Genomic DNA, 20713 nt, shown 5'->3' on the forward strand with positions numbered 1-20713 from the left:
CAAATATGTTTGCTGACTACTGCTATTGCTTGCAAGGACAGTGTGTTGACGTTACAGTATTTTCTTTATAAATCAAAGTAAAGGAAATTCATTCTATAGCAGTACTGCATTAAAAAATTTCTATTACATTTTTAAAATAGGGTTTTGTGATATAGATTGATGTTCTGTGCTAATTCTGACTTTATTTCTGAAATCAGCACTTTGGAAATATGTATGATCAATACTTTTTATCAGAGCAGAATTTTTTTTTAGGATGCAGAGCTGTGAGGTCCAATATATCCGAATATCCTCCTCTGAGGTGGGATTTAAGGCACATGTTTGAAAATAAATGAGTACAGTAATATATTCTATTGCTTAAAATGAAAACTATACTCATTTTACACTAACTTCACCTGTAATTTCACCTGTTTGCACCGTATTACAACTCAGCAGTCACGATGGAGGGAGGGCAGTCCCTGGCCAGGGTGGAGTAAATAGGGTAGGAAACGTGTATTGCGTCCTATTTAACAGACTTAGTTCATCATGGCTGACGGAAGTTTGGTGGCTTGTGTAATGTCTGTTAAATCTGATATCCGATCTGCCAGAGTCCATTAAATTGGTCTGAACGTAAGAATCAAACAGATTTCATTCTCTTGAAATCAGTTAAAGATGGAGTTTTTTTCCATGGTTGCCAATTTGTAAGGATTATTTAGATTTTCATATAAGGTTAGAGAAGTGATAATACCATTAATTGTTAGCCAACCTGAGTTGAAGATTATTTTAATTCATTCATCATCCAATCCTACATTTCCTCATTAGGAGTGTAGGAGCCCTGGGCTAGGCAAGTTGGTCCTGACAGTTAAGATGAGAGTGACCAGCCTCATTCATCCCTGAGTGGCATTACGTGAGCAATAAACCTCAACTACTCCTTGGATATAAACCTTCACCGGCTCAATCCGATTGGAGCGCAATAATTACCCACTAAACCACCAGGCATCAAAATTTGGTCAAATGGTTACCACCAATGGTTTCCTGGTGTACAAGAAACCATTTGGCTTGTCACTCAGTGTAGAGTCACCCACAAGCAGAAGGAAGAGGAAAGAATAAAGGATAGGAAGACAGAAGAACAAGTGTAAAGTCACCCGTAGGCAGAAGGATGAGGAAAGAATGAAGGAAAGAAAGACACAAGAGGATGGAAGGAAAGAAAGACAGAAGAGGATGGAAGGAAAGAAGGATGGAGGAGAGGAAAGGGCAGACACCCGAGAGCAGCACTACATCGAGTGAGTGGATGGTGAGCACCCCCACTTACCAGAGTTGAAGATCACCTTATTAAAAAAAAATACTAACTAAAATTCTCATCGTTTATGAGTTAATCTTTTACAGTATCATTAAGTAATTTTGAAATTTTAACCCTCGATATTTTAGACTTCAGTACGTACTCTGAACATTACAGTACAGTAGTGCACCAACTTTCGCTACAGCAGGATTCGCGGAATCCAATTTCGCGGCATGCACCAAATATTCCCTAACTTCCACTTTCGCTTGAAAAAAATCGATTTTCGCGCACAAATTTTGGGTTTGGGACAATATTTTGAACTTTGAATTTCCTGCACTGCCCGCCCGCAACCCACCGCCATCTTGAATGACGTCATGTCAACACTCTGTCCACCCATTCCTGCCATTGTGTACGAGTGTGCTAGCTCCATTGTGTTGGATTCTCACGGTTCAGTGGCCTCTACTATACCTGGTAGTGTGGGGAAAGGGCCTGGTGGTGTGGGGGGAGAGCCTGGTGGTGTGGGGGGAGGGCCAGGAGGCAGTGGTGGTGATAAAAAGTGGCCGGGACATTCAAAGTCGGGAGGAAAGGCCAAGGCTAAAAGAGAGTATTGTGTTGGAGTGAAGAAATGGCAGTATAATAATGAAATGAAAAGGAAGATAGTTGAGCACATGGACAAGGGCGCAAAAAACAGTGAAATCTGCCGTATATTTAACATCCCAGAATCGACGGTGCGTAGTATGAGGAGGCAGCAAGAGGTGGCGCCAATACGTCTGGCGTGGCTAAATAAGCCTGCCACGCGCCTCGGATACTTACCCCCAACATCCATTAAACACCTCAGCCTGGTCTCTGTGGTATGTTTCTCCTCATATAATGTGTACTGTACAGTTTTTATTGTTTGTATCTCACAATGCAATGTACAATAGTGATTTGATGTACTGTATTGCAAGTGAAAATGAAAATCTGATGTTACTTTAGGATAACCGGGAACCAATTAGCCTTTTTGCCATAAAGACAATGCCCCAACTTTCGCTAATTCCACTTTCGCGCATTATTTTTGGACCCAATTAGGCGCGAAAATTGGTGCCCCACTGTACTTATTCATCTCATGACCAAAAGACAGAAGTTGCATCTGCCTGCAGACAGGCATCCCCCTCCCTCCCCACCTATGTGCCAAAAATCTGTAATGAGTATTTGTGGCTTATATATATATTTTTTTCCCCTTCCTCTCTAATTTATTTTCCCCAAGCTCCTGAGTAGTTGTCCTTTCTTTTGGTGGTGTAAATAAGACTGGTTGAGGCAAAGTGAGTGCAGTAGTTACTTGATGAAGTCTTTTCTTCGCATTACTTTTGAAGATAGAAATCTACTGCACGTTTTGTGATACTGTGCTGAGGGAAAGTTGTAGATAATTTCCTTCCCAACAGATTTTTAGAGGGCGGTTGCTCTAGCTCAGTTAGAAACAATTTTAAGAAAGAAAATGTTTCCAGGCTGTGGGAGCTGCTTCTTGCAGTGATGGAAATAGTTATAAACTGTTTGTTCTGCCACCTATATTTTTGCATCTATCTTCGTACTTCTTTTTCTTTAATAATGTACTAATTCGTCATACTTCCAGTTGATGGTGAAAAGAAGACTAGCAAAAGCTGTTATAAAACAAACATTTCAATTTTATTTTGGATGAATCTGCGTCCTTTGGTAACGAGCAGTTGGAATTTGCAACAATGCCTTTGTCATGAGAAGGTTAAATGGATTAGACATGACAGTTCATGCTTTGTTAGATTTCATTGTTGTAAAGTTTTAGTTCCCTCCCCCACCCCCACCCCCAAAATTATGCAAAGCTACATAATGGGAGTGTGGGGTATCAGAACCGAATGCTATGTATGTGCCTGTAACTGTGTGCTCTGAAGCCATCATTCTCTTGCTGCCGTGAATGCTTACTTAGCTGCATGAAATACTTTATTAGAAGTTGATATTGCATTAATGAGAGAAATCTTGGTAATCAAAGGGTGCACATATAATAATTAATCCTTTCAGTATTATGGATGCATTTAGGCATCCTCTTCCGGTTTACAGCAGGTGATATTTTTAAAATAAGAGTAATCTAGTCAAAAAGGTATGTATACTTAAAAAAGGTAAATTTGAATACCTGTCAAGATGGATCTTTTATCAAGAAGAAAGGGGTAGCCAAAGATTCTCAGGAATGGGGGTTGTCCAACCCAACCCACAACATGACCTGTAAAAGACACTTCTTGTGCTTTTAACCGGTGTCAGGCTGATTCACTGTAAGGTAATTTACCCCTCTTGAGTCATTGTTTTATAACCAGTGTAGATTATATCTCATATGAGACTTGTAGCTTAGACCGTGCAGACCTTCATTGTACCTCGTTCAAGGTGTGCAGCTCGGCATGGGATAACAGTATTGTTATACTGGAGGGGACCTTTTGAGTCGGGCACTAATATCTTTGGATAGTAGAGCTGTCTGGATATACAGACACCTTTCAACTCTCCATTCCTGTAAAGGTAGATGGTGGGCTTCAGCAATGGTGCAAATTCATGCTATTGGAGACTGTCTTTGATTTTCCATGTCAGACAGTCTGTATATACTTCAGCTTGCCAGTCTCTCATACTCCTAGCCAGAGACATTGAAACCAGTCTTGACTCTCAAACATACACTTGCTCAATTCATACTTCACATTGCTTTACAGACAACAAGTAATAACTATACTTTAGTTGTACCAGTCTTCATACCCACACATTATGCCTCATAAATATGTCGTTGCAGCATCACTCACAGGAACAAAAACCACAAACCTACGATGTAAAGAAACTTGCACTGGCTATGTTAGGGTAAACTCACCAGGCTACTATTTAACTCCTTCCACTTGCAAGGTTCATCCAATCATTTCTTATGATGATGTGTTGTGACTTCTCCGGCCTAAGCATGATAAATCTGAGCTGATGGGAGAAGAGGAATGGTAATCATTTTTCACATTAAAAGGCACATGTTTATGCATTTTTTCATGCATTTTTTTTCTCCTCTTCCAAGATGAGCAAAAGAATGAAAATTTGAGTGAGTGTCTGCCAGGAGGAAATGAAGTTGATACTGTACTGATGATATTTCTGGTAATGATTTAAGTGAACTTGAAGAATATGCTTTAGAAGAGCGGGAAGTGGAGGGTGGTGTGTGCTTGTGCTTAGCATGCTTGAAGACCATTGCCCACAACTCTACCATAGTTTACTGACAGACTGTCTTGGACGTAATTCCTGCACCGGGCCCCACCCCTATTCTTAGTGTAAGTGAAGCATATATATATATATATATATATATATATATATATTTTTTTTTTTTTTTTTTTTTTTTTTTTTTTAATGATAATGTGATGACAACACTGTGTCCATGGCCAAATGAAAGAGCAGACTTGTTTTTCCAGAGAAAAATCAGAAAAGTAAATCCACTGACTCGATGTAGTTCTGCTGTCGGGTGTCTGCCCTTTCCTCTCTTCCATCCTTCTTTCCTTCCATCCTCTTCTGTCTTTCTTTTCTTTATTCTTTCCTTGTCCTTCTGCCTACAGGTGACTTTACCTTTTCTTTTCTGTCTTTCTTTCCTTCATTCTTTCCTCTTTCTTTTGCCTGTGGGTGACTACACTGAGTGACAAGCCAAATGGTTTCCTGTACACCAGGAAACTATTTACTATGCTGGGTGGTAATCATATAACCAAATTTTGGTGCCTTGTGGTTTAGTAGGTAATTATTGCGCTCCAGTTGGATTGAGCCGGTGAAGGTTTATATCCAAGGGATGGTTGGGGTTGATTGCTCATGTAATGCCACTCGGGGATGAGTGAGACTGGTCACTCTTATCTTAAATGTCGAGACCAACTGCCTAGCCCCAGGCTCCTATGCTCCTCGTGGAGCAGTGTAGGATTGGATGATGGATGGATGGATAGATGGATGGATGGATGGAATGAGGTGGCAAAAGATGGCATGTATACTGTACCTTTTTGTCTCATGATGAACATGGGTATGACGAAGCTGCATTGCACGAAAGTTTACTGAAATACTTAGTGATTTATACTTATGCTGTGAAAAGTGTATACTGAGGCTTTGTTTGTGCATTAATACAGTAGACCCTCAGTATATCAAACTAATTGAGGGAAAACCTGGTTTGGTAAATTCAAAAGTTTGATAAATCCAATGGTCACCATCCCAGGTGAAAATTCAAATGGATGATTGAAAATGAATGACCACAGTATTATATTGTAGTGCTATAATTGAAAATTATACCCATTTTACACAAGCTTGCCCCATAATATTGTCCTTTTGCAACTCCTTGTCATAACACTGCTAAACTAGTACAGCATTAGTATAAGCTGATATTACAAGTTGTTAGTCATGATTGGGAGAGGGCAATTTCTGACTTTCTTTTTTTCTCTCTCTCTCTAATGCAAAGAAGTAGGAACCAAGGGCCAGGTGCCTGCAAACTACTTCTCCAAGAAAAAATATCATCATTACAACAGAGAGCCAAGTTCAAGATCTGTTCAATTTGAGATGCCTGGACACACTGCGTTTCAAAGACAGGAGATCATAGGAAGCAGGAAGTACAGACAGAGACAGTTCCAGAGTTGACCTGCTGCATACACGAAGGTCTGGGAGTAACGGTTAACTCTTGCGTTAGAGATTTGGACAGAAAAGGGATGAGAGTTTTTTTGCTAGAAGGGTGCCATGCTCCCATCGTAGTGGTGGAGGGATGCAAGCAGACAGCTCAGAGGAGCAGTGACGAAGAGACAGAGGTTGAAGGGAGCCAGTAAGAGGAGGAGAGATAATGAGATGAAAAGCCTTTGACTCCACGTTGTTGAGATGAGCTGTATATGGTGAGCCTCCCCACACATGTGAGTCATACTCTACACCAGGGGTCGGCAACCCTAGGCACGCGTGCCAGACTTGGCACGTGAAGTGCTATACTATGGCACTCAATGTGATCCAGTGTAACAAAGAAAATATTGAAAATGCAAAGAGAGAGAGAGAGAGAGAGGTGGGCACATCCTTCCTTACTAAATCAATTAACACTGTCGCTACAGTGTTAAAAAATCTTACCTGACATGCAAAGTGGCGAAAAAATTGGCATTAATTATAAATTGGCACATCATGTTCAAAAGGTTGCCGACCCCTGCTCTACACAGGGAAATAAAACCTGTGTATAAAGTCAGCAACTGTGCAAGGGTAAAGAAGGTATGGGGTGGGCTTAGCACTTTTAATCACTAGGAAGCAGATTTTACAAGAGAGATAATATGATGTCATCATCATCATCATCATCATCTGGACCTCCTTTCCCACCCTAGGGCAGGGTGAGGAGTAGCAGTGTCCAGACTGCCTGAATTTGCCTAATCCAATGGGCTACGCTTCCATTCACTCATCATTGAAGTCCCCGGAATCCTGGCTCTGTCGGATAAATCCCAAGAGAATGAAACGCCAAGTATGATTCAGGATGGAGCTGGGTATTATCAAATATAAACGGGTACTCTTGTGGAAGAATTTAGTTGATAGGTGTAAGAACTGAGTTTCTGATGCATTAAAAACAATGAGTACTTTTACCCCAGTCAGAGATACGAGCCAAGTCAGACATTAGGTGTGTCGTAGCCTCATCTCTTGTTTGTTGAAGTAGCTGCTGGATGGACGCTGCGGGAAGGAAAGGTGAAGGGTGGAGTCAATAGCTTATGAGTGAATAGAGTTAGATGTACAGTACAGCCTAGAAGGTCATTGATGAATAAATGGAAGAGAGTTGGTGATATAACAGAGCCCTGAGGAGCACCACTGTTGATAGATCTAGGAGAATAACGGTGACCGTCTGCAGCAGCAGCTATAGAACGACCAGAGATGAAGTTATAAATGAAGGCGCAGATGGAAGGATAGAAACTGTAAGAGTGTAGTATGAAAATTTAAGATTTATGCCAGACTCGATCGAAAACTTTTGAGATGTCAAGTGCATTGGTCAAGCTTTTGCCAAAGTCCTGGAAGGAGGAGAACCAGGAGTTTGAAAGGTAGGGAAGAAGATCACCAGTGGAGCGTCCCTGACAGAACCTATACAAGCGATCGGAAAGAAGGTTGTGATTGGAAAGATGCTTTAAAATTTATTTTGTTAAGAAGAGACTCTAAAACTTTTGAGAAACAGGTTGTTAAAGCAGTTGAGTGATAGAGGGCTGGAAATGGTCACCCTTCTTTGGGACTGGTTGAATGAGAGCAAACTTCCAGCAAGAAGGAAAGGTACAGGTTGACAGACAAAGGTGAAAGAGTTTACCTAGGCAGGGTGTAAGTACAGAAGCACAGTTCTTGACGATTGGAGGGACCCCATCAGGTCCATATGCCCTGTTAGTATTGAGGCCAGTGATAGCAGAAAATGCATCAGTTGAAGAAATTTTAGTGTCATCCTTGAGGAAGTCAGAGGGGGAAGGTGATGGAGGAACGGCACTGGAATCGTCTAAGGTGGAATTGGAGGAGAGAGCCTGAGTGAAAAGTTCTGCTTTATCAGTTGAAGAGATAGCTACAGAGCATCAGAATGCAAAAGAGGAGGGAAGGATGATGAGGTCAAGTTATTAGAAGGGGTTTTGGGAAGGTGCTAGGAGAGTGGGAAGAATTTGAATTGGAAAGTTCAGAGTATTTAGTACAAATGAAATTGTTTTCAGCAGAGTGAAGAACAGACTTGGCACGATTCCAGGCAGAAACATAAGAGGTGAGATTCAGGAGTGGGTTTGCACCGGTATCTTTCATAGGCCTTCTCCGTATTGTGGACAGCATTAGAACAAACATGATTAAACCAAGCCTTTTGGGAGGGGGCGGGGGCATTAGTCAAAGGATACGAGAAAGGAATATATGCTTCTGTGCCTGAGAGAATAATCCCCTTAATGTGCAAGGTGCACTCAGATGGCTCCTGGCCATGGAAACAATAATCATTCCAGGGAAAATTAAAGAACTGCCTGAGGGCCTCCCAGTCAGCAGCTCCAAAGTGCCACAGCCACTGCTTCTTTAGAAGGTCCACAGGCCTCACTGGAGCAGGACAGGTTAAGGCAATAAGGTTGTGATCAGAGGAGCCCAGTGGATAGGAAAGATGTACAGTGTAAGCAAAGGGATTTGTTGTAAGGAAGAGGTCAAGTATGTTGGAAGTTTCCCCCAGGTGGTGTGGGATACGGATGAGGTGCTGCACAAGCTGCTCAGTAAATAAATGAATATAAAATTATTTTCCTTTACAACTTAGTGATCAGTGTTAAATATGATTATAACTACTGTATAAAGTGTTTCAAAACAAGTGGGCATTCAGAAGAGGAGGAAAGAGATGTTTGCAAGAAAAATCGTGGGTAGTAATAATGTATTGTACAGATGATTATGATTACTCTAAGTTAAAAGAGATAAATATAAGTGGTAATATAATTAAAACACGGGAAATAGGATGCCTGAAGCAAGTTAGTTAGTCCATACTACAAAGCTCGTGTCAAAAGCACGACTAAACAGTGTGAATAACGACAAGGATAGCCAGATCCTCTTTTGTCTTTCTCTCCTTCATTCTTTCCTCTTCCTTCTGTCAACAGGTGGCTCCACACTGATTACAAGCCAAATGGTTTCCTGTACACCAGGAAACCATTTACTATGCTGAGTGGTAACCATATAACCAAATTATGGGACTTGGTGGTTTAATGGGTAATTAATACGCTCTGACCGGCTTGATCTGGTGCTGGTTTATATCCAAGGGGTGGCTGGGTTTATTGCTTGTGTAATGCCACTCATGGATGATTGAAGCTAGCTGCTCTCATCTTAAATGTCAGGACCAACTTGCCTAGCCCTGGGCTGCTGTGCTTCATATGGGGCAACACTGGATTAGGTGATGAATGAATGAAAGGAAATTATTTTTGATATAGACTAATGCAGAGTAGTTGTTTAAGCTGTTGTATTAGTGTGCTTATTGTGGTCTCTCACTAAGAATCTACTGGTTCCACAGGTGTCTCTACCTGAGAGTGTGGGGTCTGGGTCTGGTGGTTCAGTAGGCCAAGAGTCTGGGGTGTCTGACACATCATGGGAGGCAGTGGAAGAGGGAGAAGGAGGCAAGCCCACCCTTTGGGTTCCAGACCATGCCGTTGACTACTGCACTGGCTGCAATACGCAATTCTGGATTGGCCGACGCAAACACCACTGCAGGTATGTTGGTGTTAAGTTGCAGTGGGAGGAGGGATTAGTTCTGGATGGGGATGGTATAGAAGAATATGTGTGAGTATGGTTATGTTTATTTGTAGGCTGATGCTAGGAAGATGTTTGTACTGTGGAGTGAAGAAGAAAGGGCATTGTTATGGGATAGGGAGAAGCCTCTGTTGGTTGGGATATTACTGTATTGGAAGGAACATTTGTGGGTTTGTATAGTGCAAAAAATATATGGTTGGGATACTATGAGAAGGGATAGTGATGAGTTGCAGTGGTCTGAGAAGGGGTAGTGGTGAATGCTGACTGGTTGTGGATGGTGCAGGCTGGGACATTCTTGGGTAGTGATAGGTGTAAAAGTGGTGTGGGATTTTTGACCAGACAATTTACACACTGTTGCTTCTCCTGTATTCAGAAAAATGGGTCTGGGAGTGATAGTTTGGTAAAGAGGTCAGTATAAGCGTACATCAAGAATATCTTGCTGCAGTTAATGTCAGATGGTAACTGAATCATTGGATGAATTGTTTTGAGTGAGGTACCAGAACTGTGAAGTCTTAACCTTGTCCATCCAAGAAGGCATTCTTATTGCTGGATGAATTGTATGGCAGTAGTTAGATTAAAATAGCAAACATTATCATCAGATTTAAAGGGTTAAAGGACATTGTTTAATCCTTTTTAGTTCAAGATATCTTTCTCATATTATACTTAACAGTCGAGAAAGTAAGTATTGTTGTGCACATAATACAAAACATTCTGATACCATGGATGGTAGCTATTGAAAAATACCTGATAATTATACATCTTGTTGGTAAACTTGCCTTCAAAAACTGCTCCATATTGCTAGCTTGTGACATTTTCCAGTTAATATTGCCATTATATGCATATTCAGATGGTAGCAGATTACTCTTTGTTAGGCTTCACAAGCTATGTTGCTCAATTAAGGTATCATATCACTTTGCATGTGTGATGCTTTTTTTGTCAGCTGTACATGTATATACAGTCGGCCTAGAACTTCCGTGGACTAAACATTCATGCCCCCAGCATATTTGTGAATTGGTCCTAGAACAACAAAAGAGAGAGAGAGAGAGAGTGCACATTTGGTTAGGTAAAAACCCATCATTAGGTGGGGTATCATATATCGGGGTAGATTTAACATGTAATGGGATGCATTTTTCAGCCTTGGGTTTACCTCCCAGCCAAGTTCAAAACCCATTCCAAATGAGCCCAAAAACAAGTTTAAAGCCAATCTAAATGGCCTAACAGCTGTAAAAGAAGCTAACCTAAGCCTAACATCTGTAAATAACTCACTAAAACCAACTAATAATAGTTGAAGGTTGTCAAATATGTCTGGAAAAAATCAAGCTTAGTCAACTGTATCCCAAAATGACAATGTTCATCCCACCTATGGCAAAAACACATTGATCTGAGTCTAAAAACAGTTTATAAGTCAACCTAAATACACAATTTTAGTCTAAAATATCATCAAAATCAGGGAAAAAATCAAAACCCATTGTTAAACCAGGGTTTAGCCATCATTAGGCAAGGTGTGGTGGTATTTCTACCCCCATCATTAAGCCAGGGTATCGCATCTAGTGGTATCATATATCGAGGTTTACCTGCATTAAAAAAAATGCGAGCTGTCACTGAACCTTGACCTTTTTGGCATTATCATAGATACACCATTTATAAACAGTAAACTAAGCATTCTGTGGGTAGAAATGCTTACACATAGAACATGGAGGGAATGCACTATACCAAGTGCATTGGTAGGTTCTAAACAAAGTCAGCTGATTGCCTGCTAGCACACAAGGCAGTGGCGAAAGATTTTTTTAGCCTTGTGTTTCCATTTTAAATAAATTTAATGAAAATTCAATTTACCTCACAACTTAGTGGTGGATGGAGAATATGAATATAGTTATTAGTAAATTACCGGTAAGTAATTTTTTCTTTGCCAGACTGTCTCCTTTGTAACATAACTTGCATAGCTGGTTGCCTGCTTTCGTCTCTACTCACTTCCAACTTCGCATCTCACTGTCACTTTTAATGAATAAAAGATACTGTAAACAAGCCTTAGTTGCATGGTTTCTTGTTAAATAGCTGGGTCACACATTCACAAACATCAGCCATTTGTGAGGGCTCTTATACTGTAATGAATTCCTTAAGAATGTTCAGGGCTAATTGTATACATAGAAATAACGACATGCTTTCTCTTAAAAACTCTTCATTTTGAGGTTGGCCATAGTATAGATGATGTTTTCCATGGACTCTAACTAAACAATGTGCCAAAGCCAGCAAATTATTTCCCTCCAGTTATGGAAGCTGTTGGGAACATAGAAGTCTGAGATGTATAAGAGTTTTAACCCCCTGACACAGGGGGGAGGTGATGGCTGAAATGGTAGAGCAGTGGCTGGCAGTCCTTGTGGACCCAGGTTCAAATCCCCACTGAGGCAGGAAACAGTTTAAGGATTTGAATTTTGTACAGGAGACTTTACTGATCTACCAGAAGATACGCCGACATGTCGTAAAAATTCCCCTGCTCCTGCCAATACACCAGTCCTGTATGAGAGCCCTAGCATGTATTCTATATGGATGATGAGTGTTAGCGCTGAAGTGGTAACATGTGGAGGTGTATGGTATGTAGGAGGACTGCTGGGCTTTGTGAGCAGGCTGTGAAGCCTATGCCCAGAGTTAGACACACACACACACACACACACACACACACACACACACACGCACACACACACATGCACGCGCACACACGCGCGCACACACGCACGCGCACGCACACGCATGCACGCACGCACGCACACACGCGCGCGCACACGCGCACACACACACACACACACACACACACACACACACACACACACACACTTTACAAGAAGAATTAAATAAACTTCATGAATTGAGTAGTACATGGCAAATGGAATTCAATGTGGACAAGTGTCATGTAATCAAGTTTGGTAAAAGTGGAAAAAGACCTGATTGGGATTATAAGTTAGGAAATAAAACCCTATACACATCAGAAAGAGAGAAAGACCTAGGTGTGATTATCAATAACAGACTATCTCCGGCTGACCACATCAGCGAGAAGGTACGGAACATGTATACACTGCTTGCAAATATGAGAATAGCATTCACATACATAAATGAAGACATGCTAAGAAGGATAATAACATCATTCATTAGACCAACCCTGGAATATGCATCAGTAGTCTGGAGTCCTCATCTCAAAAAGCACATAGACAAGATTGAAAAAGTTCAAAGGGCCGCTACAAGATGGATACCAAGCTTAAGGGACCTAAGCTACGAAGAAAGACTAAATAAACTGAATCTACCAACACTACAGGAGAGAAGGAAAAGAGGTGACATGATAATGCTATATAAATGCATATCAGGAAAGGAGAAAATAGACATAAATGATTACTTAACATATGGAGACGCATCAGCAAGAGGACACTGCAAAAAATTGCATAAGAAGAGAGGTGATAAAGACGTAAGGAAATTCAGTTTCCCAAATAGAGCAATTGATCATTGGAATGCACTACTGAATGAAATAGTGTGTGTCAAAACAATTCACAAATTTAAGGATATGTATGATAAATATGGTTTAAGACACGGGACAGTACGAACTTGACTCATTCCTGTAAAGATACAATTAGGTAAGAACAATTAGATAAGAACACACACACACACACACACACACACACACACACACACACACACACACACACACACACACACACACACACACACAGAGTGTGTGTGTGGTCGAGAGGTTCATGTCTGAGGATGTTTTCATATTTTATGGGCATGTTTCTGCTTGAAAATCTTAAGACACGGGACAGTACGAACTTGACTCATTCCTGTAAAGATACAATTAGGTAAGAACAATTAGATAAGAACACACACACACACACACACACACACACACACACACACACACACACACACAGAGTGTGTGTGTGGTTGAGAGGTTCATGTCTGAGGATGTTTTCATATTTTATGGGCATGTTTCTGCTTGAAAATGCGGCAGACTCACTGAGAGTGGTGTGGTGGGCTCTCTCGTATGCCTGAATGTGTGGGGAGAGGCTAGCTGGGACAGAAGTTGGGGGGGAGGGGAGATGCCTAGAGGGGCAGAGTACACATGTACTGACTGTGGTCAGCCACCCATGCACTAGTAGAGATGTACTCTAGCAGTGGGTAAGTACATGCTTTTTTTGTGTGTGTTTCTGTCATTTGTGATTGATTTGTAAGAAAAAAATAAAATCTGTCTGTCTGTCTATCAGTCTATCGCCAGATACCTCAGTCCCTTAAGGGGAGGTCGCAAACAGATTGCCTCCATGTCGCCCTGTCCAAAACCACTTCACTTCCTTGCTCCCATCTTACACCCCCTCTGTCATGTACCTCTCCACTCCATTCCTGCATCTCATCCTTGGCCTTCCCCTTCCTGTCCCCCCCGTCCACATCACTGTCATATACCCTTCTCTTAGTCTCTTGCTCTCCATCCTCTCCACATGGCCAAACCACCTCAGTATGTTTCTCATAATGCTTTCTATATCATCCACATCCACACCACAGCGCTCCTTCAAAAAAATAGAAGATCCAGATTACGAAAACAAACCTAGTTGTCGGAAGGGGATAGGGTGCAGGGAGCCTGGCATCAGGGGTTTAATGATGGCTAGAGTCTCAGTTTGAACTTTGACTCTTTTAGTTGAATATTTTCTGCCCAAGTGATGATTGTGTGGCCAGTTAGCAAACTTCCAGCCACATTTCACTTTTATGGGTGTACTGTACCTCCCTTGGTCAGTGATAGCCATCCATCAACGGTCTGACTGATTAGAATTATGTTACAGTGAATACAGTGAAATTAAAAAGTGTTTTTATACTAAAAGATTAATAATGGTGATATTTAGAATAAGTATGATGAGTGGTACAGGCTACAAGAGAAGGAGCTGGCATGATCTGTAGGCATACAGTTGTGAGAGAGGCAAAGCAGGAGGTAATATGACTCTTTAGAGGTGAAGAAAGTGGAGAAGTTAGGCTGGAAGTAGTTGTACCAATTGTCATGTGATTATGCCAAGCCCTGCTGATACTGCAATCAGTTTAAAGAAATGCTACTTTAATATAATTAGACCACAAATATCTGTATAGACCACTTACACCAAGCAATAAATATGCATCCTATGAATGCATTTCATTGCCTCAGTACAGGATCCATCCCATGACAGACAAACAGAAAGTGAATACTTCGTTATCTTCCCTTTTCTGCCTCCATACTACATTACACCTCATGAATTTGCACACAAACACACAGCCACCATGGGCCATGGCAATCTAAAACCTCTAACGGAGCAATATCTTTCATGAATCCTCACCTGAAATTCATATATCAGAAACTGCCCTTTACAGAGACATGAGTACACTTAACTACATTCTAGGTGCTGATGAGGAACCTTCACATGGTGGTGCTGTGCATCCTGGGTAGAGCAGCTGCACATCAACTCAGAAGCCAAACCTCCTTATATTTCCCTTCAACTTACCTTGGGAAGGACCTTGGTGTGACCCTGAAGTGGGGTTGTCTAACAAAAGATGCTGGTTCCCTACTTGGTTATGACCGCACAGAAACAGTTGCTTACATGTGGTCAACAGCTCTGCTAGGCCAGATACTGGGGTTAAGCAACATAAACAAAAATGGGAACTATTTTACTACATTGCAACCTTTAAAATTTGGAGTGCATGTGTTTACAAACTATTTGAAGCTTTGAAAAGTTTGAAATGTAAGCAAAGCATTTATCTGGCTGTCATCATCATAATCATCATCATCTAATCCTACGTTGCCCCATGAGAAGTGTAGGAGCCCGGGGATAGGCAAGTTGTTCCTGACATTTAAGATGAGTGACCAGCCTCACTCATCCCTGAGTGGCATTACGTAACCCCAACCATCCCTTGGATACAAAACCTTCACCGGCTCAATCCAGTTGGTGTGCCGTAATTACCCATTAAGCCACCAGGCACCAAAATTTGGTTATATGGTTACCACCCAGCATAGTAAATGGTTTCCTGGTATACAGGAAACTATTTGGCTTGTCACTCAGTGTAGAGTCACCCACAGGCAGAAGGAAGAGGAAAGAATGAAGGTAAGAAAGACAGAAGAGTATCTGGCTATCCTTATCGTTATTCACATTAGTCATGCTTTTGACACAAGCTTTATAGTATGGGGTAACTAACTTGCTTCAGGCATCCTATTTCCAGTGTTTTTATTATACTACCATTTATATCTCTTTTTAATTCAGAGTAATCATAATTATCAGTACAATACATTATTTGTTACTACCCGAGATTTATTTTTCTTGCATATATCTCTTTCCTCCTCTTCTGAGTGCCCACTTGTTCTGAAACACTTTGCAGTTATATTCATATTTATCATTGATCACAAAGTTGTAAAGGAAAATAATTTTGCATTCATTTATTTATGTACAACAAAACTACATAAATATATATATCTTTCACCACTGCCTTGCTTTGCATAGTTGGTGCAGCTGTGATGTTTGTTAAAATCTGACTGATGCGCATGTTGTGCAGTGCTCACTCACTGAATGCTTAGTTTTTTTTATTGACGATATACATTAATCCCTCCACTATCCGATGTAATAGAGCCAAAGGCATGTCCGGAAAGTGGTCCCGTCCGGATAGTGGGCCCCTGCCTCCTGGACTGGTACTTATGGACCCTAACCCAGCCTAACTTTGAAAGCCACATAAATAGCTCCCTACCAGACATGCATAGCACCTATTTAAACCTATTTAAGACCCTATTCACACCAATAATGGACATAAAGCATGATATAAATGAAAAGGAACCAAAGAATGAGGAATTAAAAGTGACTGTACCTCAGGCAGGGTACTTACAGCACGTTTGTGGCCGCCTTTTCTAAGGTTTTGTGCAGTGGTGAAAATGCTCTTGAAGCACGTACAGTAATCCAGTGTTGTGCTGCACTTACAGTAATTCTTTGCACTGTGAGTTATAACTGTTTAACACTGCACATTGTTAATTGCATCAGGCCAGTTTCAATCACCAGTCTCAACCGCTAGGTTTGCACTCCACAGTTAATCCTTTGCGCTCTAAATTCTGATTTCTTAACACTGCACAACACTGTAAATTCCTGCGTGGTCTAGTGGCGAGGTATTGCAGTTTATTCACTGTTTATTCACAAAAAAATGAGCACGTTTGGCTTCCGTTACGATAAGCTACCACTCGCGATCGATGTTGGGCAATAACTGTTTGGGTGTTGGTGATGGGGAAACAGAGTTGCCAGATCGCAACGGCCACATTACCAAACTCCTCAGTTTTCATTACCAAATTTAACTCTTCATTACCATATTCGTAAAGCTAACATTTATTCTTCACTAATTATATATACAAGTGGAAATACATGTAATCACTCTTATAATTAACAGCATGTTGATTATTTTCACACTGTGTTCGTCAGCAGATTAATCAGAGAGAGCAAACAATCCACCATCTCCATCCTGTGTATCCTCATACATGTGAAAAATCCGTTTGGTAATGCATTACTCTGATTCATTACCCAACGAATATTTCATGACCAAATTGGTCCAGATTTGGTAATGGAAAATACCAAATGGCAACCCTGACAGGGGAGGGGGGAGGAAGGAAGGGGTAAGGGTCCGTGGTGTAACGCTGTTCGGCGCTGCGCGGCAATTTCAAATTACGAGTGGGGAAAAATTCAGATTTTGGGGGGATTTTTTTCTTTTTTGGCCATTTTTGGGTTCCGAAGGTCCAGGCCCACAATAACTTGTAAGTGGGGATGTCCAGAAAGTGGGTGTCCGGAAAGTACAGGGATTACTGTATTTTTTAATAATGTACTGTTATACAAGTCTGCATTACTGTACTCTTGCAGAAATTTTGGAATCTCAAATAGTGCTGCAATACATGTGTGTACATGTGTGTGTGTGACCAAGTAGAAAAAGATGCAGGTTTATTTTTCTTGTGGAATTACATGGTCTGTCTATCTATCTGTCTATTGCCAGACGTCATAATCCCGTAAGGGGTGGCCGTTGGTCTTTGAGTTAGTTGATTTACGGGAAGGGGCACTAACCCTCTGCCAACCCACTTGCTGACACGTAGGGAACACATTTGGGTTGGTTATATGGTTACCACCCAGCGTTGTAAATGATTTCCTGGCTTACAGGAAACCATTAGGCTTGTCATTCAATGTAAAGCCACCTGAAATGGCAAGAGGAGTAATAAAATGTGACAGGAATGATGGAAGAAATTGGAAGAGAAGAGGGCAGACACAGAAAAAGAGTGATAATGGTGAAGGCAGAAGTAAGCAGCACAACATCAAGTGAGTGGATGATGGTGAGAAATAGGAAGAGAGGGGACAGACAAAAAAAGAGTGATAAAGGTGAAGGAAGAAGTAGGCAGCACTACAACAAGTGAGTGGATCATGGTTGTCACCACCTACCACCATGGTAATCTACTTAAATATAGAATGCACAGTGGTTTAACAGCGATACAAGTTGTCTAACAGAAATATATTAGGAGATTGCTGCATACCAACAATCATGCTTATGCTAAAACTGAGTAAAATTCGTAAGCTAATGACATCCGACAAGTGGTGTTGCATGGTTAAGGGATATTTACTGTGGTATCACTTAGCAAAGAAATTTAAAATGTTATCACTTTGCTTTGTAATGTCATTTACTGTCGTGTTTCTAATGCCATCACTGTCTTTGAAAACACATGCACAGATAGTTATTTACTCTAATTTCGGTCTTTACAGAACTTCTGAGTACAGTACTTTAATGTTTTCATGTCATACATGGTTGTGTTTTCATTACCACAACTGTCTCACAACACGTGCACACACTACGTGCTTGTGGCTGGATTGTTGTTACATACCTTTTTCACAGCACTGCACTAATTGGCAAAGCTGGGACACCTATTTGAAGCCACGGTTATGGTGAAATCTGAATATGTTTACTCTGAATCAGAGAATATGGAGCTTCTTAACCACAAGGAAAGAAAACTTATTTTGGGTGAGCAGATGCTTTATATTAAGGTCGTCATTACTAGATAAGTCAATTTTAGATGCTTGAGTCTGCAGAGGTCATCATTACCAGATAAGACAATTTTACATGCTTGAGTCTGCAGTCATTTGTGAGTTAATTTTGGAAAATAAAAGTGAAAGATTTCATAAATTATCGTATTCGAACTTTAGATGCTTTTGAACTATCGAATTTCAAAATTTTGAGATTGCATTGTGTCACCTTTACTAGATAAGTCAGTTTTGGTTGTGAGAGTCTGCAGTCTTTTGTGAGCTAATTTTGGAAAATAAAGATGAAAGATTTCATAAATTATTGTATTTGAACTTTAGATGTTTTTGAACTATAGAAATTCAAAATTTCGAGGTTGCATTGTGTCACCTTTACCATAATGACACAAAATGCAACTCTAAGTGTCCTTTGTGTCCCCTTTCACATCACAACATACTCACCTCATGCACTTTTTTATAGTAGCACTGACAGTCCTTCAACATAACAAAAGATCTCTGGGAGCACCAGGTTGAAGCGGCTAGTTTTGTACAATCCACAAGGTTCTCGTCCAGATGAGTCTGGGTCACAACAGCAACAACACGTTTAATAATAAAAATTGCATGCCAGGTACATCATTGCAGGAAAAGAATAATACCTCGGGAGTCAGTTTGAAGATTATTGAATACAGGTACCAGTATCAAATAGGTAGGCATGAATACCAATGTTTGCAGCATACGGTATTAATCAAGTCGAGCTATTCCTAGACTTGAATATAGGGAAAGAATGAAGAGTGTGGGTTGTGTGTGGGTTATGGTATCAAACCCTCACCTGTGGTGACTCAGTGACCAAGTTGCGATCTGAAGGAGAGACATTTTTTTTCTTCCTTGATCATTTAGATGGGAAAAAGACGAGAATGATGATTGGCAGTGATGATATGTTGAGAGAGTGAAAGAGCTAAGGCAAGACACAGGAAGGAGACTGGTGTCATGACCACCTTCTCTGTATTGGAGGGGTTCCCCAATGTTAGGAAGATATTAGTGAAGTGGGTAGATGAGTGGGATTTGGATAGTAGTGTGTTTTTAGCCCTTGCAGGACAGTGTCATCTGGTACTGTATTTTTTCATTCTTGCTACCACCCAATTATTTCGATAAACCAAGGGGAGATATCTTGCAATGAATGGGTTAGAAACAGTCCATTAAGTCCTTAAGTCCAGTAATGTGTTTTTTATTTATTTATGATGATGATAATTTTATTTCCATTTCTTATGCTAGCATATTATTTTATTCAGCTTTGTGGGCAGCATATTATAGTGAAGACATTAAGTAGTTAATGTTAACCCTGTCAGTATGATGACGTAGTAAATATTTTATTCATGCTTCCATCTGATGAGTTTATTCACATTGAGGAAGATCTGTATAACTAAATGGGTTATGAAGGCTTTATCTAACCATTCCTTTTAAAAATTTCTCTTGAAAAGAAAAAAGAAAAAAATAACAAACAAAAAAGAAAAAAAGTGTAAAGGTAGCAAGAGTGTAATGAATTTTACATCATTGTTATGAAGAGGTTAACTAAATAATTGGCTTGTCTTCCCCTTTGGTTCAGCGGGTCGTCTTGTTCTAGCATCCAGCCAGGCGACCAGTCTGAGGTATAGCTAACTTGTCCATCATATTTGATCCCTGCTTTTGGGTCATATTCTTAGTTGGCATGGGAGATTTCATTTCTTCTTCAGTGATTTATTTTGTATATCATACCTTAATTATCCTCTTGTGTATTACTAATGCAAGCACATGTTAATATTAAACAGGTATGAGTAACATACAAGAAAAAGAAAGGTGTAAGGTGGATAATAAATTTCTAAGGAGGAGGGACTGGGAAGTCTCCTGTGCTACCTGTAAAATGGCCCTTAGTCCATATTGCTAATAATTACTAATAACAGTGGATTGATAGTTTGTTTTTTGTATTTATACCCTCACCATTTGCATTCAGACTCCCTTTTCCCTGATTAACTTCGAGTAATATGGCCAGAGGCTAAGCCGATTGGAGGTCTCTCCTTATGTCTTGACTCTTTGATAAGTTTACCTTAAAGTTAGTGAAGTGTTGTAGTGGTATACTTAGGTAAAATGGGACCTCCATAATACTGTTTAAATTCCTTGGATGGTATAGTGTTTGTGTTTAGATGTTTACCTCCTTGGGTAGTATACTGAGGAGTATATACCAAGGAGGTAT

At 40.5% G+C, this 20713-nt stretch overlaps 1 protein-coding gene across 2 annotated transcripts in view; it reads left to right on the top strand.

The window, feature by feature from the left end:
• Positions 1-20713, top strand: part of LOC145391397 (phosphatidylinositol-3,5-bisphosphate 3-phosphatase MTMR3) — a 137794-nt gene that overhangs the window by 85817 nt on the left and 31264 nt on the right. For both annotated transcript variants that reach the window (XM_080266004.1, XM_080266005.1), the window contains exon 16: positions 9234-9430. In XM_080266004.1, coding sequence (XP_080122130.1) covers positions 9234-9430 — 197 coding nt within the window. The remainder of the gene's footprint in view (positions 1-9233; positions 9431-20713) is intronic.

This window comes from Coenobita brevimanus, chromosome 18 (assembly GCF_032717465.1).
Source record: "Coenobita brevimanus isolate Jiangsu-jjx chromosome 18, ASM3271746v2, whole genome shotgun sequence".
NCBI lineage: Eukaryota > Metazoa > Arthropoda > Malacostraca > Decapoda > Coenobitidae > Coenobita > Coenobita brevimanus.